The 24,558-nt window shown below is 40.8% G+C and overlaps 1 protein-coding gene across 1 annotated transcript in view; it reads right to left on the bottom strand.

Moving 5' to 3' along the window:
• mast4 (microtubule associated serine/threonine kinase family member 4) overlaps positions 1 to 24,558 on the bottom strand; it is an 83,902-nt gene that overhangs the window by 46,508 nt on the left and 12,836 nt on the right. The window contains exons 2-3 of the mRNA XM_070924570.1: positions 21,533 to 21,686; positions 15,718 to 15,851 (exon numbers count right to left, since the gene is read on the bottom strand). Coding sequence (XP_070780671.1) covers positions 15,718 to 15,851; positions 21,533 to 21,686 — 288 coding nt within the window. The remainder of the gene's footprint in view (positions 1 to 15,717; positions 15,852 to 21,532; positions 21,687 to 24,558) is intronic.

Genomic DNA, 24,558 nt, shown 5'->3' on the forward strand with positions numbered 1-24,558 from the left:
AATCTTTCCTGTTGCATCTGGATGCTAGTTCAGTTCGTCTGTAATTATCAAGCGTGCGCGAGTGATCGGGACCGCTGACCAATTTTACTTGATTACCTTGTAATCAGAGGCTATCGGACACTCAGCAAGCCGCTGCCTTGGGCTACATGTAATGTAATTTGACAGTGAAACAGACAATAAGCTGACACAATCTAAAAACAAATGTGTAATGTTTTGTCTTTACAGTCTCTACAACACTGCTATTAGGAAACCATTAATTAACTGCTCACAGACCAACGAAGGTAAGCTGTTATTTTCAGTGACTAGTTTGGAGCCCAATTATCTGGAGACAGTGGTGGGATGCACTTTCTTTATTCTTGAAGACGAAAACAGAAACCCCGAGTCTACAACCATGCTAGCAGCTCTGTGAGGCTGAACGTCAGTGTGCTAACATACAATAACAATGCTACCATGCTGACGTTAGGCAGGTATAATGTTTACCAAGTTCACCATCTTAGTTTAGCATGTTAGCATGCTAACATTTGCTAAGTGGCACTAAACGCAAAATACAGCTGAGGCTGATGGGAATGTCCTAATGTTACACTTTTATCATAACTAACACACAACTAACAAACAAATTGACAGTTTATTTGCACAACTGATCTGCCAGTTTCTGTCTTCGTCGCACTCCTCTGAGATGCCACTTTCCAGATGTTTTGTTTTCAGTTTCCATATAATCTCTTTTCTTTATATTTACAGTGCGTCTAATATAAAAATTATGACATCCACAATACCTGACAAGTCATATTCATGAAACTTAACCTGCTTGGGTTTAGGTTTAAGATTTACTGTACAAATTTGGCACATTTATAAGACACTGTTCAGTGATCGTATGCTTTAGATGAATGAATAAGTCCATTGGTGTTTAGAAAGACCGTGGGAATAGCAAAAGGGTCTTAATTAGAGACTTTACTCAAAATTAAATCTTAGCTTCATCTAACCTAAATGCTGCTTCAAAGTCAGAGACCTCAAGTGTATCTGGAGATTAGAAGGAGGTCAAATAGATCAATAAAGCTGGTTATCTGCTCCTAGCACATGTGTAGTGCAGAACGTAGACAGACTGTACATGATAAAACTGATTGAAGATTGTCTCAAAGTGCATAGATTGACTTCAAGTAGCAAGCAATCAGTCTGGACGTTTATGAGCTGGACTCTGATCATATAGACACCACATGTAAGCAGCTGACTTTAATTAAACATGACAACAGCATCAGTAAACCCAAACCTAATGTCTGAAGTAATATCTTCCACCATTATGCCCAGCTCGATCTGAGGGATATTGATCTCTGAACCAGCAGGGGGAGATTCAACAGCAAAGCACACATACGCTGTTAGAAAGCTTGGCTGATTAAATCTGTTGGCATCCTCACATTTCTCCTTGTAGCAGGATGTTAGGTGTCATAAATGCTTAATTCAATGTTGTAAGAGGGAAACAATTCATTTCAAGACTGGCACTGAGCACGATGTTCTTCTAAATTGATGATCTCTCCTGTTTTTAATGAGGACCTCCTGTCATGATAATGGACCCTTGAAGCCAAAATGAATTAATGAAGATATTCACATCTGCAGCCAGTTTAACTTCTTCCAGTAACTACAGTTTAAAGCACTTCACAGGCTTCATCTAACCAGCACGATGTTGACAAAACTCTTCTCAGGAGTAGATGAGAATTGCTCAACAGGCCGGCGGGATCCAGGCACTTGTGATTTTTGGAGAGGGGTCTTTGACCATTTCACTGTGATTCTGTGTGTGAGAAGTTTGTTTGTTGATTTGTATTGTGAAAACAAAAATATTTGAACAGTCCACAACTGTAGCAGATAACAAGAAAGCTAAAATACACAAGCTACAAACACAAGCACAGTTTCCCGGTGTATTACCGAGGAAATAAAAAGTGCCTCTACTAACGTCAGAAGAAATTATTACACTTTTGATGAACTATATGAGCTTTTTAGCATGTTCAAAGTGATTCGTTCACGAGACGCATCAGGATCTGTCTGACTGAGCTCAGCAGGTGACGTTAATTGATCAATCACATCGTACGCTCGCTTGCAAAATTGAGAGAAAAAAAAAAGAAAAACACATCTGGGTTTTTACAGAAGGGAGAAGTCGAGGGAAGCTGCAGCATGTTTCTCATTTTAAGCCGGCGTTGACCGTCGCTTTCGCTGGTGAAAACGCCACATGTCACCAGCAGCTGCACTTGACTAAAGCACCAACAGAGTGGCGACTGTAAAAAAAGACGTAGCCGATCGTGTCACGTCAATTTCAGAAGAATCCTCCACTTAAACTTTTATGCATATCATTACTTATCATCGCAATTGAACCTTTGATTTATGGGTCTTAATTAGTTATAATACACTTACCACGAGCTAAAATAGCCAGTTGGTGGTCATTTTCAAAGCTCTCTTATCGCCAACACTGCCCATTAAAAGCTGACATACATCACACCTAATCATATGAGTTTCTGTTTTTGCCTAAATGTGTTGTTCAATACTGTTGAACTTTACAACATATAATACAGTTTGGTGACATATTACTGTGTTTACACACTTCATTGCTTCTGTGTATCAAGCGCCAGATGTATACTGTTGATGTTGCAGCGTATTACTAACTGGTATTTGCATCTTACTGATGTCTTCGCTCACTGTTTAACGCAGACTGGTGTCTGCTCATGTATGACAGGAGCAAATGCAAATGACAGAAGTGATGTACAAACTCAGGCGACAGAAGGGACGAACAGCTGGAGATGACAAGAGGACCGGAAACTACTAAAGACGTCCGTCCAGTTTGAACAGAAGGTACTGTGAGGACATCAGAAAGATGCAAACTGCAGTGAAAGGTAAAACCGTGTAGTCACCGGCAACTGGTGCAAGTATAATAGCAAGGAGAGTGTAGCATAAAAAAGTTATCCGACACAAATGGAACCTGAAGCAGTTGGATGTCCCCTTATTTTCATCCTGAATGCAAAATATTCTAGTTTTTTCTTTCACTAACGTAAATTAATCTGATTGGGATTTATCCACGACTAGAGGAAGACGTTCCCGTCATTTACGAGGAAGAATGTTCTCCTTAGTAAACTGACAACGCCACTGTGACAATACGGCAGTTCAACATGGCCTATATAACAGTAAACCGAGGCATAGACGAGAAGCAGATGTGTACACGGATACTGTTATTCTACTTATAAGTAGTGTGACTCTCTCTCTGTAAGCCAGATCAAATATAGATGCCGGAGGAGCACCATTGGCTGCTGTTGTACACACTCTTTACAGCATCTTTGTGCACACCATTTTATTTTCTGTATAAAATTTCAATATCTGTAATATAATGTCAATTTTGAATCTGTTGTTTTGCAAATGCGTTTGAACTCGCAAGTGGTTCAAACCCCCCTCCCCCCCCCTAAAAGTTCTCAAATTAAAACACATTCTGGTAACCCATCTATGTGTTTGGCTACTATACGCATCTGGCATTATACTCCATCCAATTCGATTTCCCAGTGATGACGGACATTTTCTTTTGTGACTATTCTTCCTCAAGGAGAACTTTTTATCTGACCCCTTTCACAGCATCAATGACGTGCCGGTGGAGTGGACAGAAACTCGCCGTCTTGCACAAGGACACTTCAGCAGAGAGGGCTGCTTCCCTCTTCGAGATAAAGAAAGGCCGTCACTATTCACTTGCCCCTCCCAGGTGAGAGCTTTTCTTTTGGTGCTTCGGTAAAGTGTTAGTTAAGTTGTTTCTGTCGTCGAATTAGCACAAATATTATGATATTTACACAGTAATTATGTTTATATGAACCGGATTTATGGGTCAGCCTTACAAAAGTGCTCAAAAACAAGCAAGTAGATGGCCTTTCTGGTGCTGTACCATCATGTTTTGTCAGCCAGGTTGTCTCCCACAAGCTGGCTCAAACCACTTCACACAATTGGCTCTTCGGAGGCAGACGATGTCGCTGCACTCGTTTGGACAGCTACCTTTTATTATGAGTTAGATGTCAGACGTACAGTAAACCTCGCAACGCTTCTGAGAGGCTGCTCCTAATTAAGATGAAGGACACATGGAGCTGCTATGCGTGTCATTAAAATCAATATAAATCCTACATGTTTTATATAATGAGGGAAAATGGCTGCTATACATCCTCAAAACTACAAACCTAGTGAGACTAGAGACCACAAAAGCTAAACTAAAAGGAAATCCAATGTGTAGAACAGGAGCTTGTTACACTTGAAAGTCAAGTACTTGTATACACAGCAGTTTTATTTCAGATATACAAGCAAGCATACATATTTGGATTATTTACATGTCAATAAAGAATTTATTTTACATTTCGTGAATTAGAAATATCATCAAGGTCGGCCAAACCTCAATAACAACACACACAAACACACAAGTCTACCGACATACTGCAAACATGGACGCATTCTCTTTTAGGAATTAAGGTAATTACTTTTATAGAGAAAGCAATTACTGCAGTGCATCACATCACCCTGCCAATTCTCTACTCACTAATTACAACAACTACAAAATAAAAGTAAAACAATAAGATCATCGAAAACATACAACTTAACCTTATTCTACTCTGGTCTCAAATCATCGCGCTTCTTTACTCGTCTCCAGACAAGCAAACACAAGCTACTCGCGATGCTGACAGACATTCATACTGAGCTCAACAACTACACTTTAGCTGAGCAACTTATTTAGAGAACTCATTAATGGTTCTGATTCTGGGAAACAACAATCCTCCTGCGTATTGTTGGTTAGTCTGCGGTTGTTTTCAACAAGTCTATAAATAAATTCTGCACACTGTCACATTCATTAGGCATCAACATGAACACTAAAGCTTTTTCTTCTTGTTCTTGATTGAAGACATTTTGACATTTTCCCAGCAACACAAATGTGCAAATACCAGCACACAAAATTACTTGTTTTGGATATCTTTTCTGCCTATTGGATATTTTTGTAAATGTTGCAGCTTAGCTTTACTGGATCTCTTAAATAAAACGGACCCTAAATCAATAACGCAGAAGAGTAAACACACTGTGAAGATAAGTGAGATTTAGAGGAGCTGGCAGACAGATGTTGTTACCTTTGCCCAGGCTACCTGTTTTCCCCCTGCTTCCAGTCTTTATGCTAAGCTAAGCTAACCAGCTGCTGGAGGTAGCTTCATATTTAACAGACACATGTGAGAATGATCTTCTCATTTAAACAAGTGCATAAGTGCAATAAGGTCCTTATTGTTACCGAACTATTATTAATATCATCACATTTGAGATGACGTTCCCCTAGCTTGCATATTTATTTGATATCATGATAACAAAGCCTAATGTAGTGTTGAAATATGTCAACATTTTTCACCCTCTGTACAGTAAATAGTTCTTACCATCCACTCAACCTAAACAAGGTCCGACTCCAATGATGTCATCCCTTCCTGGCCTGAGAATGAATGGGAAACTGTGGAGCTGAACCGGCTACATTCATTTGCCTGACAAACTAACTTCCGTGTTTCCTTTTGAATGTGAAAGTTAGAGCGCTACAGGAGCGGTCGTTGTGTTTGGTTTAGCTGATGCGTGTTGGGGCACATAAAGAAGTCTTGTGTGGAAGAAGGAAAGAGAGCAAGGGAGGAGGTGGCGTCCAACAAAGGACCGGAGAGATTAGGGCAACTGTGCACAAAATTACTGTTTGGAAGCTTTTGATAAGCTCAATTAAAAAAAAAATAATAATAATGTTATTTGTTTCTTTAGAGAAATCCATTAAGACCATCAGAAAAAAAAAAAAAAATCAAAGAGCATAAATTAAATGTCACGATTTCAGCTGTCTAATTTTCAGAAAGATTCATAATCACAGAGGAACACATTGTCACTAAATGTGTGAACATGAAAGTGAAATTTTACCAGCTAAATAAATAAAACACTACAGAGGGAAAATGAGTTCTCAAACAAGTGGAACTCACCTTCGTTTATTATGAAATGAACGTTGGAGCATGAATAGTTTTATTGGTTTCATTCATCAGCCATAGTGCAGCCTAATTAAAACAAATGAGACATACAATGAATCACAGGGAGTTTGTGATTCAAAGCACACGCAGTAGTTTGAGCTGAATTTAAAAAAGGCTCCTTTTTTTTTTTTTTACATGTTTATCAGTTACTCCGTAAGTGGCCCGAACTAGAGTACGCCGGATTATAAATCAAGTCCAATTTACGCTTTACTGTAACACCTACCACAGAGTTTGTCAGCTCGGCTGGAGGAAATGATTAATGTCTGAAAGGTCGTGGATTAAAAACGACAGAACATGTGGTGTAAAATACGAGCATATTTCATATTTCAGGACACTCTGTCCTCCCTTTCCACCTGCATTTACATCTGATGTTATGGCAGCAGTAATTGGATTAAGTACATCATCAGGATTTTTGACAGAAAGGCAAAGGCCACACTGTACGTTATCATAAAGAGTCAATAAAGCACATGAACCCCCGTCAAACAACATAATCAATCCAGCTCCACGAGTACACATCTCTCTTTCCCCCTGCCGGCAACTCACACAAATGAAATGTGACAAATGATTTGAGGCTGTTTTAAAAAAAGTAACACAAATCCACTATAAACTATTATTTCCAAAGCTGCACAAGGAAACAAAGTAGTGAAGATTAAAAAATTGTTAGTGAATATCATAATTGTCCTCTTTACAAGATCTACTGAAAAAAAACGTCTTCACAGTTCTGCCAAGAGATTCTCTCACATGCAGGACACATGAGCAGCAGAGCCAAAACGCTGCTCACTCTGAGCTGCCAAGTGTGAACACAAAAAGGTCTCAAAGTCCTCACTGTGTTCTGTTAAAAGAGCAACACGGGAGCCTCACAAGCCACTCACACGTACAGTACAAAGTCACCCTGCAGCTCAAACCCACACAGCTCCGCGCACAGGCACGGAGACATTTTCTTGCCTACCTGTAGCCCTCGTCTCCTCAGAATGCTGGACTCGTCCATGGTACAGAGCCCCGACTTATCACGCCTACCTACCGGTGCATAGCCACGCTGCACTGCCTAGCTCCAGCCTCCTGCTCCCTCCCTCCCTCCCTCAGGCTAAATCTGATCTTAGCAGCTGCTAAACACTTCCATCAGAACTTATCTGATTGGAGGGGGGCAGTCAGCTGACACTTCCTCTTGTTCCTGTCCTCTGTAACTTCAGGAGTGAAGGAGAGAGATGGAGCGAGAGAGAGAGAGGGAGGGAGGGAGGGAGGGAGGGGAGAGAGAGAGAGAGAGGGAGAAGATAGGCAGTTCTAATTTAGCGTAGCAACGGGTGGGGGTGAGTGGGTGAGGTAGTGGGGAGGTACCGGGGACAAGTGGGAGCCCCAAGACTCATTTCTCTGAGCAGCCACGCTTTTTGGGCACCCTAGGTGACCATGAAAATGAGAGGATATCCTTCCCAGCATTGTTCTGCTCCAACCTCAACAATGAACCCGGCATCCTGTCTGCGGCAGGCAGGCTAACCGACCTCAGTGGTCTTATTGCAGTCAATGAGTCACATGAAGACTACGAGAAACACACACACCTGAAGGTTAGACCGGCGCAGGAAACACTACACATTAAATGCAGAGAGACGAGCAGAGTAGAAAGAGGTGTATTATATGGAAGATGAAGAAAATAATAGCCAGGCAGGGTGTTTAAGTAAAATAATGTCGCTGCCAAAGACCTTTCAAACGTGCTGTGAAAATGTCACACAAACTGCTGTGGGCCAATTTGCAGATAGGAGATGCTTCCCTCATTCAAAACAAGCCCAATACTGAATCATTATCATGCTAGAAATCAACCGCACTTCCCTGCGAAACCTGTTATATATACACACAACTGCGTATCCTGTGTCAATTTCCGACAATTTCACGCGCCGCTTCTGTCCTCTTACACATGCTCCACACGGAGATGAGTTTTGATGCAGTCAGCGAGTGACCACAGATCTTCACACTCACTAACTCGATGTCCCCACACCCTCCTGAATTATTAGCATTTGGAAAATAAGTTGTTTCCAGTGCCATGCTGCCAATTCTATCCTGCAATTTTGCATTCTGTTTCAGTCTGTGTTTTTCTTTACCCCCCCCTCTCTCGCCCCCCCCCCCCCCCCCCCTTCTCTTTTTTCACCCTCTCTTACTCATTTCCATTCACTGTGGTACTGTTCTGTGAATATTAAGTGGGCCCCTTCCATTCTCCTCATCTCCAGCCAAGCTCAAATGATTTTCTCTTAGAGAGTATGGCCTGGAATGACAGCTACCCCACTACTACGGCTGGTGGTGGAGGAGGAGGAGGAGGAGGTGGTGGTGGTGGTGGTGCACGGGACTGTCAGACAGGTGACCACTACATCAACTTTTCCCATTTTGAAACCTGTACAACAGAAAGCTGATGGAGTGTTGCGGTGGCTGGCGCGACAGTCATTTGTGGTGCTGCGCTGATAAGAAGGCTGAGAGTAGAAAGCCCAGGTCTGCGCTCGGGGTAATCAGGCTGGTTTTTTTTTGTTTTTCTTTTGAATAAACCCCTTAAAACCTCAGAGGACAAGGATTACAGTAGTCAACTTTTTCGGCTTGAACAATGCCCTCCAGATTACCTCAGGGAATTAAAGAATCCTGCTATGTTCAACTGACTAGTCTGAAGTCATTGCTCGGTTTGTGGCTGCTTAAAGGAACAATTAAGGAAATTCCATATTGGACTAACAATGAAGATGAGAAGCCGCAGGAACACAGGGGAGGGGTCATTTGTCTTATTCAATACAGAAAGCCCCCTATTTCCCTATTGCACATAGTGACTGTAACAAGCACTACAGTCACAATGCTAGTGTCGAGACAATCAATCAATTAATTGCGTGGAAAATTAACAGCCAACAATTATGAGGATCAAATAATCGTGTAAATCATTTATCAAGGAGCTCTGTGGCGCTGTACTTTGGCACAGGTTTGAGCTAAATGCTAACATCAGCATGTTAACATGCTCAAAATCCTAACATGCTAATGATAAGCAGGTATAATGTTTACCAAGTTCACGATCATAATTTAGCATGCTAACATTTAGCTTAGGTTAATGTCAGTTTTGGAAGTACTTGGTCATAAACATAGGTGACATTTTGACCTGATGATGGGGCTGTATGAAGAATTAAGGGCTCACCAAAGTTATTACAATTAATCTTAAGGGGGCGTGAATATGTCCACTAAATTTCATGGCAATCCATCCAATAATTGTTGAGATATATCACTCAAAACCACAAATATCAACCTTCTTTAGGCTTCAGCCTTCTGGGGACCACGAATGTCTGCACAAACTGTTGAAACTGGATGGACCGGTATTCCCAGTTTTGCAAGTATTAAGCCATAAGCCCAAACAAATGTTGAGCTGTTGGTGGCGCTAGAGGAAACATCAGGATGGAGGATCACCAAAGTCATTAGGCTTTATTGTCTGGTAACCATCCAGTGAATGTTGAGATGTTTCATGTAATAAGTTAAAACATTGACCTGCTAGAGTCATGAGATAACCAAAATATTTAGGATACATTATCTGGGCGCCATTAACGTCTGTTTTATATCATTATCAACTTAAAATATTTGGGTTTTACACAGACAAAAAAAGCTACTTGAAAACATCATCTTGAACTATGAGGAAAATTATGATGTGATATATAGAATAAATAATAATAATTGAGTTATTTGTGAAAAATAAATCACACAGGGTAAATCTGCTGCGAGTCCGCTTTCAGGGAAGCTACGAGGGCAGACAGTTTGTGCCAGTGGCCTTGGAGCAGAGCCACAGAATAGCCTCTGGGAAAAGTCCAGGGGTTGTCTGTGACTCATTTCCTCCTGGCAGGTGGGCAGCTGAGGTTGTTTCCTCTGCCTTTGGAGAAAAAAGGGAGAGAGCTGGCACTGAAAGCATGCAGAGAGTGCTGATTGAGTGACCCACAGCCTCTGCTCTGCCTGAGCTTATCAGACCAAGAGGCAACCTGCAGATGTAAGGCAGGCAGAGGAGGGACACTGGCCTGTGAAGAGTCAATTCCCTCCATACAAAGCAGTGCAAAGAATCCATCTGTCCGAAGCCAAAGGAGAGAGAATATCCAGCCATGATAAAAACCAGGTAGAGCCAGCCTCCCAATGTACGAGGCAGGTCTTTAACCTTGACAACAAGCGCAGAGATAGTAACCAAGAAGAACCAATGCATCACTCTCAATTCTCTCTCTGGTGAATAAATTGGAATAGCCATGTGCATTTATGCATTCGTAACATGAAAATGATGTCAGCTTGAGTCCACTTGGTAAATCCAGTAGGCTTTCTTCTCAATTCGTTTTTTTTTTTTGTTCCTCAGTTTCAAAAAGAAACATAAAGTCACACTCTGCATAACACCACCACATTTGAATCTCAGGGCAGAGAAAATTGTATCTCACACAGAGCGGATGACAGGATCTGAATGTCTCAACCGCAACTACTTCATCCAGTAGTTCATTCCATTTATATTCCGCCAATATGTTTACAGTAACCGAACCGTGTGGTTTGTAATTTTTTTTTTTGGGGGGGGGTGATGTGTGGAGCAAATATATTTCAAAAAGATATTCTATGGAACATAACAGGGCAGGTGAAAACAGGAAAAAAACGGAGATGAAAGCACCTCCTGAACATGATGCTAAATGTTTTCATGCAGCAAGGGAGTATTATTAATCTCTTGCAACTTAACTCGTGTTCCCAGTTTGGTTCTAAATGTAGTTGGAGGATTGATCTTTTCTTTCTCACGCTTGTAAGTGTGCCTGCTCGTGTGTGTTTAACTGGTTTACTGGTGAGATTCATTTCTCTTTTCCACATCGCAACCCTTGGAGAGCTCTGCTGATTAAGTAATTAAAATATATATAAACACACAACAGTACAATATATATTGTATTCACACACACACACACAAAAATATGTTACACTTACAAATTATGGGTCAAATTCAAACCACATTACAATACACAAACGGAAGCTGACATCATGCCGGGACCACAAAACAAAGACAGAGGCCAGACAGACGGATCAATAATCTGAGTAACTTATTTTCCACTTGGGTTGATGATAGTATTTTTATATTAGAGGTGGGCTAATATTTAAAAAAACAAAAACAAGGCAAGAGAAAACTGCATGGCATTTCTGACCAGACACCTTATTGTTTACACATGAAGTGCAGCTGCTTCCTTTGCAACAACAAACTGCTTCCAGCGACAATGATATCAGTAAAGGACATCACCGACTACGATTATGAGGGAGAATGAGAGTCCACAAAGGCACAACATCAGGATTATGACAGTCTTATCTCCATATCACACCAGAGGTGAAGTATTGATTTTCTGCCAAAGAGCATCACAGTCAAGAGAGATGTGCCACGCTTGTCAAAGAGCCATGCACACCCAGGGGCATGATGGGAGAGCGTAAAAGAGGAGTGAAAAAAAAAAAAAGGTAAAAAGCAATAACAGGAGTCCTGTGAGGCAAAGCATGGCTGACAAAACCAAAAGGAGTCTTATACCTGCAGTGAAGATGAGGATGAGTAGGACACGAGGGGGGAAATAAAGTAGCATTCACATTGTCTGTATATTATATACCCATTATATATATATATATATATATATATATATATATATAGACCTTTCTCCATACTTCATAGATAATATCACCTTAATAAAACAAGTGCTCAGACCAACAGGTGAAACCACAAGTAAGGAACTGGTTTTTGTCTTCATCACTCAACCATCAACTCATTTTTTTTTGTCACAGCAGTAACAGTGAAGTGTTTTGTTTTGGAGCTGCAAAGATTTTTTAATTGTCTATTAATTTGACTATCAAGTCCATCAATTGATATTAGTCTATCATGAGCGGCAAATATGATAATTTACAGTGATCTTACAGCGAATTGAGTATTTCTGGGTTTTCTGTTAATCAGACAAAACCACGTTCGACGACTTCAACTCTCAGATATTGTCACGGGCGTCACTGTATTCTGATGCTTTACACAACCAACAGATTAGTTGATAATAAAAAGAATAACAAGTAGCAGTTGAAGCCTCAGAAAATTCATCAGTTCACAACAAAGCAGCGGTGAGGTCAATGACGGTCATGGTCAAGGAAGCTCAGGCAGCCATCGTCTCGCTGTGGCTTTGAATAAAAAAAAATATTTGACAGTACCTTCTTCTCTATACTGAGATTTAACTACAGAAACCGTTTGGCATCTTTAGTAACTCTGCAGAACTGTGAAGCAATAGGAAGTTAATTATGCCCTGTTGCATAATGAAGAACAATATCTCCAGTTAAGCTCTACACTTTCCTGGAAGCCCTTGTAATCAATCTTTTAGCATTATTGTCACTTCTAGTAAAAAAAAAAAAACAACAGCAATACAGCCTGAAACTAAGCCAACCACATTTCAAATTTGCCCATTTCAGACTGAATGAACAGTAACCAACTCCAACAGCCAATTAAATCTCTTCAGACATGGATATATGTGCCAAATCTGACTGGTTAGAATTGACAACAATCTCGTGCTCAGCACACAAGAGTGTGTGCTGGCAGCCCTCCATTCATTCATTGTCACCAAGGCCAGGGACTAATGTGCTTCCCAGTCATATAACCATCATTATGACAAATGCCACTCCGCCTGTATAACTGACAGGCATAATCTTTGCTAGTGTTTTTACGTAATACACACACACACAATTAGCAACATTTTTCTAATTGAGGATTAAAAATCTAAAACAAGGAAAACAAAGAAAAACAGCACCTTTCAATTCAGAGGCTGGAAGCTGAGGTGTTTTGTCTCTGCCGCTGCTCTCCCAAGGTCAAACATTTCACCATGTTTTCTAAGCTTGTTCTGGAGGCAGGATAATACAGTGGCTGTAGATGAACCCCTGAGGTGTCAGTGCAGCCCGATCACCCCCCCCCCCCCAAAAAAAAGACACTGATGCAGCAAAACATCAGCCATTCAGCTTGTGTCTACACAAGACAATATCTGAGCAGAGGTCAGCAGCATCTAATTTCCTCACGGTGCCGACCACCGGTCACCGGGGGGTGGCATGCAAACAGTGTTACGAATAAGAATAAGGATAAGACAACATTTGAGCTGCACACTACAGAAACATAAAGACGGTCCGCTAAGACATTTGACTACAAACTGTCTACATTTAAATGACTGCGGGAAAGAACGTAGGAAGATTTTAAAGCAGAAAACAGTTAAAAAAGAAAAAAGAAAAACAAGCATGGTGCTGGCAATCAACCAGAGGAAACTCATTCGATGGTCCCATTCTTTCTTTTTTGAAATATAGTTATGAAAATACCAGCCTGAACTGTTAATTTCCAGCATTGAAAGCGTTCATTAATCATTAAAAATTTAAATAAAATCCATTTCATTTCATCAGATGATAGCGTTGGACAGAATTCTGGCACAAATTGAAGGAATTAGCTCATTTAAATTTTGTGAAAGGCTTCTGCATCTGTTGCATCACGATCATAATGTCACAATATTTTCTTGCTAAGCCAATGTGTGAATGCATGCAATGCATTTGTAATTTATCCAATCAATCCACAGCATTACAGGAGCACTTAGTTACAGCTTTGTGCAAAGGACTTTCATAATGCCATCAGGAAAGTTGTAGCAGAAACGGCTGGACTTGCTCTTACAAGAGCTGAATGTGTTTCAGTGTGGATCTCCTAAGGAGCATGGCACGTAGTGGAGGGGGCATGCATTGCACCCCAGTGCCCTTCCTTAGCACCAAAACCCAATTTCATCCATCTATCTGCGGTCCCATTTGCTGAATGAAGTCTGATTCAGTGTCCTGGGGTCCACATGATCCTGCAGCCTCACCTGAGAGGAGAGCGCAGAGTCCTCTCCATTAACTTTCTACTGATTCAGAACTCAGAGTGCACTTTTATCAAACACTCCTTATGTTCAGTATGTCCTGATAATCGTGATACAGTCTTAGCAGATCCATGCAGATCTGTCTGGACAAATAGAATTAAATCATTTTTGTCTTTGTTTGAGTTTTCCTGGGAGGGGCATTGCTGCAATCCTGCTGAAGCGTCCCTGAGCAACACACTCAGGCATGATGGAGTGCTGCTGTGCAGCCGATCTCATGCTCTAACCTTCCTGTGATGGTTGGCAAGAAAATTAATGTCTAAGGGGATCAGTAGTGCATTATTATAAAAGCACAAATATCCTCAAATACTGGGAATGTCAAAGACTCGTTCAGGTCATCAAGCTGTAAAACTTAAAATTGAATCAACACATCGACGGGAGGGATTTATCCACTGGAGGACAATTATGTTACAGGTAATCATGTATTCATTCACTTTGCAGGGCACAATGACCAAAGGGATTAATATGTGGCTTTTACAAGCACAAGGGTACATGTGTCTTTAGTCAACAATACTGAAAATGCACTAGCGCCCCCCAGTGTACGGAATTAGCTCAGATATCATAGATATTATAAACAAATCAGCAGTTAGATTGAAGGATGAAATCATTAAAAATCACCTGAGATCACCTTCAGCTATTATTTAAGTCATTGTGTAACTGCAATGCTATATGTTTTATTTAATAAAATCAGGCATCAGGATCACAAACTGTGTTATTAGTGTAAACAGGGTCACCATGATGTCACGAGCCATCTGAGGAACAGTTAGACCTCCTCTAGTTCGGGTTACAGTGCCTTTTCCTGGGTCGAGCCACTCACATCACTAATGGTGTTAAGTGTCAGTTACCAAAATATATCGTCACAGTTACTCTAAAAAGCTCCCCGCACATACAAACACATGCTTTTTTATTACATTAACCTTTTCTCTAACTGATCCCGAGCACACACACTGGGAATGACTCATAGCTTAACGGCATTGGATTAGCCTGTGATTATATATATATCTATATATCGTGATCTTGTTGTCTCAGAGGAGTGAGATACAATCAGAAGCAGCGTATCTGTCAGTGTCATCTGAAAGAACCACGAGTCGGCCCACGCTGAAGGTCACCTCTGTCGCCATGATGTCACTCGGTTTCAAACCAGGATTATTTTTCCTCATTCTTAAGCATTTAGACTTTAGCGATGCTGCAACTTAAACGGACATGCGGCAATCTTAAAACGGTTGCTGACTATAAATGCAGCAAAGTCCTTTATAAACCTGCAGCGGTGACAGATAAGAGCCATTAACAAACAACGCACAGGTCATTCATTGAACCAGAGGTCAGCCACAAAACACACAACCAAAAGTAAAATGGGTGAAAGCTAATTATGAGTGTGTTTGATCTTATATATTATCGCCTCAAGTCCTTTATCAATTTGCTTGAGCAATTTTAGCGCAGTAAGACATCATTAATTCAAACATTATGTCTCTGTATTTAGGTAGAAAGTCTTTAACAGGGATGTCTACTGGGAAGAACACGTACATGTATGTTCATATATACATGTGCTTTGTATATTATGATATCATATCTGTGAAAACCACCACCCTCTATTTCAGAATATCCTCTTAGAAAATAAGTTTGACAACCACGGTGTTTTTGAATATTATGCAAATGATCTTTTAGGAAAAGTACCCTACTACCAAACATAACCGGTTCAGTGAAATTCACGCAGAGCAGCTTTCGTTTCGACCAAAGGATGAGGTAATGGGAGAATGTTGCGGCGGGGTCACGATTTAGGAAGCACTCACCGAGCTGGAGGTGAGGGAGGGGTCGGACTTCCCGAGGTTCAGGGAACACATGCGGACCAGGTTAGAGATCTCAGCGGACGGCTGCCATGCGGTCTGTGTCTGCTGGGGGTTGGTGGGCAGCAGAAGGTACTTTCCTGCAGAGCCACAAGAGGACAAGGTTCGATTAACATTTCACATTTCCCCAAAGAGTGAGTTCCCCCGCTAAACGCTTCATTTAAATAACTTTTTGGAGGCAAAATTATGAGTGAAACGATCCATTATTTCACAAAAAAGGAAAGATCAAAAAATGAATACAAACATGGGAAATGTTCATCATCTTCGGACCCCTTAGTTGGGAACCACACGACTAAAATACCTAAAAATGTACTTTTAGAAGGGCTATTTTCCTACAAAATTAGTACTTTTACTTTTGATGCTTTAAGTACATTTTGCTAATAATAACTTATATAATACTTATGTACGATTTTGAATGCAGAACTTGTAGTTAAGTATTTTTACATGAATGTTTTGGTACTTTTACTCAAATAAAAGGATCCAAATACGCCACAACCAGCTTCATCGTAAGTTCCAACTACTGACCCCTGAGCCATACAAAGAGGCAGTAACTAAGAGACAGTACAGGTCAAATGACACACCAGTAACAGAAGATAATCCCAGCTGTCTGCTCTTGTTAGGAGTATAAAGCTGAAGCCCACTGGCCCCAGTGCACCGTGCAGGATGTCAAAGGGTAAAATTAGGCCAGAGGGGGAGAAAGCCCATTAAGAGATCACTGACAATCCCAACATTATATAATCAAAGCAGCAGCAGTCTGACGAAGGAACGTAAACAGAGCTGCCTACAAGAGTTAACAACAGGAGTTCTGTATAAGAATACTCTTCTGTAAATCTCCACTTTCACTCTCCCAGCGCAGGCAGCTAGATGGCGCTAACTGCTGCTTTCTATCATTTATCCACTCTCATCTGCCCTCTTCTAATCCTAAAACCATCAGTACACCAAAGCGAGACAAAGATTAAAACACAACATAAGCAGCCTCTGCGTCTGAATTAGCAGATTTTATTGCACCGCTGGCACTCCGGGGGTTGAAAAAAAAAAAATCACTCGTAGAAGTCATCTTTTATTCACATGTGTATATATTTCCATTTCCTGTTAGAGTAAACACTCCGGGAGACAGAGAAGAGGATTAACAATCGTGGCACAGTGAAGGAAGGGAAGATAAGTAGACTGTGCTTAAAACATAAAAGGAATACGTCGAGTTCATGAGGCATAAAGCAGGTGCATCTTTTCATCAGAGGAGTTAAGCTTTTATAAACTGGAGCGGGCAGGTTTATGAATCAACTATCCTGCTAAAAGTAAAACTTGAACTTAAAATGACAGATTTCAAACACTGTAGCTGTTTTAGAGACATGCAAGTGCATTTAGGAGTGCAACATAACGGAAGTGGACAATCTGAGAGAAACGTAAAATATGTGTTAAAAGTTAATATAGTCTGGCTGCGACTCAACAACAGTGCATGACCTTATCAGCGTTTTAGCATTCCAGTCCAGATGTAAATAGTTCATTTTATGTTGGGTCATGTAACATTGTGCTGCTCTTTCAACAGAGAACATACAGTTTCAAAACACCCAACAGATGGGTGCTTTAACATACTGCAATTAAGTCGTATTTAGCCATTTTTTTGCAGTGCAGCTGGCAGCTACGTCGTCAGTTCGATTGAAGAATGTGCTTTCATTTCATTTCTGTCAGTGTGCAGCTCTCGCCTGATAATCAGACTTAATATGCCATTCTTCGTTTCAATTCATTCATTCATTCATTAGCTGATTTCTTGTGTTCTTGTTGTCTTTAGAGTTTCTTTAAGTTGACCTACAAGAACCTGTACAGCCGTGTTAATCTCATCCAGAGACGCCGTCACTCTCAATTCCACCTTAAACGCTCTGATTGGTCGACTGTTCGTTCAACCAGCCATCAATGGACACAATATCAGACAAAACAGAGTTATGGGTGGCAAATCAAAGGAGTATAACAATAACATAACAATAATTTGAGATGTGTAAATGCAATGTCTTGAGACACTCTGGTGGAAACGTCCCCTGTCTGAGAAAGAGACCCTTCTTGCATTTAATTCCCTGTCTCTCTCTCCCTCCCCTCATTTCCTGTTATCTCTCAACTAAAGGCATAAAATGCCCCCAAAAATACTTGAAAATAAACAAACAGCTTAAAGCTGCAGCACTTTCAAAACACAAAAACAACATGTTAAATTCTTGTTAAAAATGTAACAACCATCTATAAAACATACTGCAGATATTCTGTTTTAACTGGTTGCAAATGTGACTCAAAACAAGCCTGTCTATGTTATTACTGTAATAATTAAATTTCAAGTGTTTATCTATTTTAAATATTAACTGATCACATACCTTATGTAAAATGTTCTATCCCATTTATAACAAAGGAAGAAAAGGAAGAGTTTTTTCTTGCAATTTACTTTTCCACTGCAGACTTCTGGACCTTACCAAGAAGACCTCTACATGATAAATACAGAGCATACAGTCAGTACATTAAAAACATACTGTCCTCGTAGTTACGCAGTGATCACTGCAGAAAACCGAAGGGAGACCAAACAGGACGAGGAGTGAAAATTGTGGCCCTTCCTTCCTTACCGGCAAATGTTTTCCTCACTAGAGCTCATCACATCCCGGCATAAAGGAAATCTCCCTTCAAGCACTAATCAACACTCTTAGAAAGAGGGGGGGGGGGGGGCAGGAGACAGGGGTTAAGGTTTTTCTTTTTTTTACTTTCAACGCAGGTATTTTCAAGGTCAGAGCACTCCGTTTCCAACCTTGTGCAGATGTTTCAAGCTCGCCTCTCCTGCAAGAATCATGATGTGAAATATAAACAGACAAATCGGAAATCTCTACACACACACACACACACACACACACACACACACACACACACACACACACACACACACACACACACACACACACACACACACACACACACACACACACACACACACACACACTCCGTCACTGTTCTCCTGGGTTTCATTCAGCTGGGCATTTAACATGAAAGTATCTCAACCAAGGTCTTCTACACTCACGCATCCAGTCACACGCGCCAAGGGGAAAACAAGGCTCTGGCTTTTCAGGCAAGTTATGCTAACTCATTAAACTCTAACCATTAAAACTGTATTCACAGAGAGAAAACAACTCCTCATTCCTCCGGGGGCATTTAAAAACAACAACCGCTCTTGTATTACATTCATTATAAGCTGACAGACGTTTTTTAATTCCAACATAAAGATTTGATTGTATTAGTTTCACTGTATGGATTTTTCTCAAGACCACAATTTCAAAGAAAATAGCACTTGATGTCCTAACCACAACATCTGTAAAGTCTCTGGGGTTGTGTCTTATTTCCATTTCCTGGTACATGAGTGAATTTAAAGCTTCAGGCAGAAGGATATATTCGTCTTGACTGTTTAACTTTGACGTTTCATCTTTCAATAATCAATTAGTCTGTACTTTATAACCTTAAAGCATGTCTAAACCATTCAATGGCCTCTCAAAAACAAGTACGTGCCCTCAGGTAACTGTGCAGGCTGCAAACACAAACTAGCTTTACTGTAAGAACAAATGAAGTTCTGTTTAAATCAATTCCAGGAGGGAAAAAAAACAATCTCACATCAGGTTAATGTTTGCTTATCCATCCTGTTTTTATGTAGACCAATTAGTAAAAGGGTAATGCATTCATTAAAATCTGCACCTGATGAAAACACAATCTTTCATTGGCTGTGAAAAGGTCAACGTTTTAAATCAGTGAGGTGGAAGTTCCCCATATACAACTCTGTTCAAATCCCTGAAACAGACAACCAGCCTGAGGTCTTCCAGATTTCTGAATGGAAGCAAACAAGGCTGCAGTCACAATAGACGAGTCGTATATCTGTCATTGTCCAGAGAGAGGAATTCATCTGTGCATCATGTGAGCCAGACAACCACTCCTCTTTCCTGAGGCACAACGAAACGTTATAGTTAACTGTTATATGTCAGCAATGCTCTTCTCCTTCCTGATTTGTGTTATAAATCCCTTGTTACTGGAAACTGGATATAAATTGGACGTGCAGGATCCTTGAGAGATCTTATAAAGTACTTCCACCTAGAAATACTAAATCTGGTCAGGTAGTTTGTATTCTCCAAGTCTACGCTGCAGGATTTGCTACCCGACGCACCAACTTAAATCACAAATCCTCACACACCAAATTTTACAGTTCCATGGGGATAGCTCTCTGCTGAATTCACACAACCCCCATCACAGGAAATGCAGTCCAACTGACAGCAAACCGAGCCAGTAATAAGCTTGTTGGCTCACGTATTCTTCCCTATTTGCAGAGAAATGTGGCTGTAGAGACATTTTCAACCACCGTCCACACTTGTATGGACAACAGTGAATAGCTGTTGACTGACTCATGAAAGGTGCATAGAGGGGGCATGAGCTAACACCAACTGATGACGCATGTACAGTTATAGGTCAATGATGCCAAGAGTTGCTGAGGGATTGTGTAGTTTTTGTTTAAAGCCCCTGAAAACATGCTTGAAATTGTATTTTTCCAAGCATTTTTTTCCATTAGCATTAAATATTCTTGACTAAATAAGCAACAGTCAACGTTTAAGTTCAGGAAAAAACATCTTTTGTCATTATTTATTAAGAGTTTTAACCCTCCAAACTACAACACAACAACTAAATCCTGATTGGTGCTTTTTTCTTTTTCAAAGTGTGTCCCGCCCCCCCCCCCCCCCCCCCCCCCTTTAAAGAGACAGTAGCATGAGAGGATGATAAATCTATCATGGGAAATAATCAATCGTTCATAGTGAGAATCTGAGGTGTTTTCAGAGTCTTTAAATCCACAGCAAATGTTGGGATGGAAAAAAGATTATCTTGAAATGTAACCTTGACGCTTTACAGGTCTGGGGAGCATCCAGTTCGGGTCACATCCCTGCTGTTTGCAGATGATGATGTAATCCTATTGGCTTAATCAACCTCATCTCTGATGCACTTTTGAATGGTGTCCTGCCAAGTGTGACACTGTCATTGTTCCTTGAGCAATCCTCCTCTCAGAGCCAGGTTTAAGTCGCAGATGGTAAGTGTTTATCACACTGCTTGCTGCAACTGCAAACAGTCACACATTTGAAGTTTTCACTTCAAAGCATGTCCTCGGGAACTATTTTCTTTACAAAAGTAGGAAAACACTGAAAACTGCTCGCAGCGGGGTCTTTGGATTATCCTGATTATTCTGAGTAACCAAGGCAGGTTTTGAAAATACATTTTTCAAGCTTTGAACTCCACAAATGAAAGTCCCCTTGTCTCCATTGTATTAGGACGCTGGTACAAATCTGTGGGATCTCAAAACCACAGCAAATAAAAACAACTCCACAGCTGGACAATTACTCTTTCGAGTATTAATTCCACATTAAGGAGCATCCATGTTTCCTAAAAAGTGATGGATGGTCATTGGCTTGTGGCCATTAATGTGATAAGGACTAAATGAACCAAATTTCACATAAATATAATCAAGCATGTGAACTGTGGCCATGTCAGGCCAAACAAAGTATACGGACGCTAATAAATTTACCGTGTGTGCCAAGTTTGGAGACTATGATTTATAGTTGCATGGGACATTAAGGACACATGGATCATGAGAAAGGCAGCTGCAACTTTCCAAACGTACAAATACAGTGGTGTGGCATCAGTTACTTAATGTGGCAGTCCACATACGTCTGAGAACCTAAAATAGTACGACCACACATGACAGTATTACCTGTGAGACCACCCCCGAGGCTCCTCCTTCGAAGGTGTTTTCCATCCTCGCTGAGTTGCCGCCTAAATTTGAGAGCAGGACTTAATCCATGAGTCAGCTCGGGGTTACTGGACTTCCTGAGGGAAGTGCAGGGAGGGTAGAGGATGCTGTCCAACTAGAGGAAAAGATAAAAGAAAAAAAAAGAATCAGTAGGTTAGAAAATAAATGTGTCTTCATATTTTTGGTCTTCTCAGAAACACAATGTCACGACAGTATTTGAGGAATACTTGAGGCACTTTCTCTTTTCTGGAAATCCAAATTGATCTCATATAGCCTCATCAGTCGTGGCACAGGAAACATTTATACTGCAGGTATAGATGGCAGAAGTTGAGACAGGGAGCTGGTTTCACAAAGATATTTTAGGCTGGTCTCCGGTGTTAGGCCAGTATTCATTTCGCTCTTAGATCATTTTAAAGTTAGACAAAAATAAATACAGACTCGCGGTAACCCTAAAAAGTTAGGGTTAGGGTTAACCCTAACCTACCCCAGGCTAACTAAGAGCCATGTTTCCATGACAATCGTCTGTGACAGCAAAGCCGAGGAAGACATGGCTCTCTGTGTTCAGCTCTCAGTACCTTTGTTGCTTCTACATGAATCTCTGTGGTTTGGAGTTTAGTATCACTCCTGTGTTTCTGTCTGTACTTTCAGATATCAAACTTACTTTACTGTTTACTGATCGCTCTCAGCCACATCAGACCAAACCTTTCCTGCTGCTGCTGCTGCTTCACATTAAAAGCTTTCCACTTGGATGCTTTTATTCTGAAGGAGGTATAGGAAATGCAAAGTGCTTATCACAGAGTTTTATTAGCTGTGTTATTCTCAAATAAAACATGTCTAATCAAGCAGATACGGACATATTCTGGATCGGTTTTAAATATTTCAGGGAGGGATAGTGCAAACAAAGTGAGCTGAAAAGGCTGCAGGGGACAGGCTCTTACTGTGGTTTGTGACAACAGTAGCACACCTCCAACAACAACAACATCTTCATCTTGCTGTGCGGTGCAGCGGAAAAACACTCATTCTGTCTGATTTACCCAGAATTCATAGCAAATTAGTCCCACTTAAGATAGTCAAAACTTAACACTACAGCTTAGATCAAACTAATGGACTTTAGATAGACTTCTATATTCATCTGTTGCACAAAACCGACCCACAGTGAAAATCTAAGGAGACAGATCTTTAAACTTCAGGCAGCCTTAAGGGGAGGACTCAACTCCTCAAATGATCTAGGAGGGGGATTCCCACGGTGTTCTCCAAATAACGTTCAGCTCGTAGCTTAGCACAAGATGCAGTTTATGAATCCTATTCTCAATCCAAGACTTGTGAGGCTGCCACACCCGTGTGGCTTTTCAACGACAAACTGTAACAGAAATATTACCAGAGAGAGAGAGAGACTATGCTGTCTACATCAAGGGAATAGAAATACATTACCCACCACAACAGGTTGCACCAGTGAATTACATTCTCAGGAGATAATAACCTTGTAAGGAGGCTCAGACCTCATAACAATGCCCGGCGGTGAGGAAGAGGCCCTCCCTGAGAATACAAAGATACACATGGCTCAGAGCAGTCTGGGGAAGGAAATACCCTCTGCTCCTCTGTGGGATGATTCATGATCCCAGAACCATTAAGGACAACCAAGACCAGTTCTTTGTAGGGTGGCTTGACCTCTCAATGAATGCAGAAATGTAGAGCAAGAGTGATGCAGCTCAGACTCGGAAACTCTTTCTGCTGAATTATGCAACAAAGATGATCTTCAGTGCTTAAAACAGTAACTTGAAATCTGAAGATCATGGAGGGGGGAGTTGATTGATCGTTTGCAGCTCTGCCTTAACATACAGATCTGGCGACACTGCGACAGTTCATTGTTTGTCTGAAACATGTTATTAACTGCGAGAAGAGACATTAAAGGTGCATATGTAGAAACACCTGTCTGGGCTGTGGCTGTGGTAGTGAGGCACACACGTGAAGAAAGGAAAAAGAAGCAGGAAGCCATTAGCAGAACGGTGGAACACGCATCATCTCTCAGCTACGTTCAAACACAGACTCAACTGTATTTATACTGAGACGGCACACAGAGCACGCGGTCACATTTCATGCAGAACGCACAGTTCGAAATGTACTGTACGTGCTCACACTCACAGAAGACATTTGTTTTATTATGTAACCTCATGCTGAGTGCTGAATGAAAACCTCTGTGCATCTGTGCAGAACATTGTCAGATACGATCAGACAAATGTTAAAAGCGAGAAGGAAGTTTTCAAACGAGTCGTTTCCTCAGTAGTAGCTTTTTTTTTTTTTCCTCAAATAGAGGAATTTATGCAACATTGCAAGATGTCCCTGCAACAGTTTGTTAAAATTGTGTTTCATTACAATGACGACGATTGGATTTCATGAACACTGCAGCTGGTGTAGTTAGGCTCACTAAAAACAAACTGAGTCACACACCCACCACCTAATATTTAGCCAATAACCACTGTTGATGGCGATATGAAGAGCTGTGATGGCCAAATGTTCATTTACACTTTTGTTTCAAATCATTTGGTTAAATTGTAGTTTTCAGGAAAAAAACAAACTGAACTCAACAAACTGCCTCGACAGGAAACCAACTCTATGTAGTTTTAGCCAGAGATGCGACTGTATGACTAATTGATAACTGACACGTTTTCTACTGAATATTATCCTATGGAATACAGTGACTGTCCTGCAGCTGATCTGTTGTGCAACCACCGGCTTCTCATCTTAATGCTCTCCCAAAGAACAACAGCAGAGGTTCAGTCAAGTCAACAGATCAGGATTGGGGTTTCAATCCATTACAAGGTTGGTTTGTATGTCCTCGCTAAGTTCTCAGAAAGTACTAGCTGTATCAAACAAGTGATTCACTAAATCATGTCGCACCATTAAAAACTTAAAAAATGTCTCGACATCAATGATGTAAACAGAAAGTCTGTCGCAGTAAACAGTACACAACAGTTACACCTGGTTGT

Source organism: Enoplosus armatus, chromosome 18 (assembly GCF_043641665.1).
Source record: "Enoplosus armatus isolate fEnoArm2 chromosome 18, fEnoArm2.hap1, whole genome shotgun sequence".
Taxonomy (NCBI): domain Eukaryota; kingdom Metazoa; phylum Chordata; class Actinopteri; order Centrarchiformes; family Enoplosidae; genus Enoplosus; species Enoplosus armatus.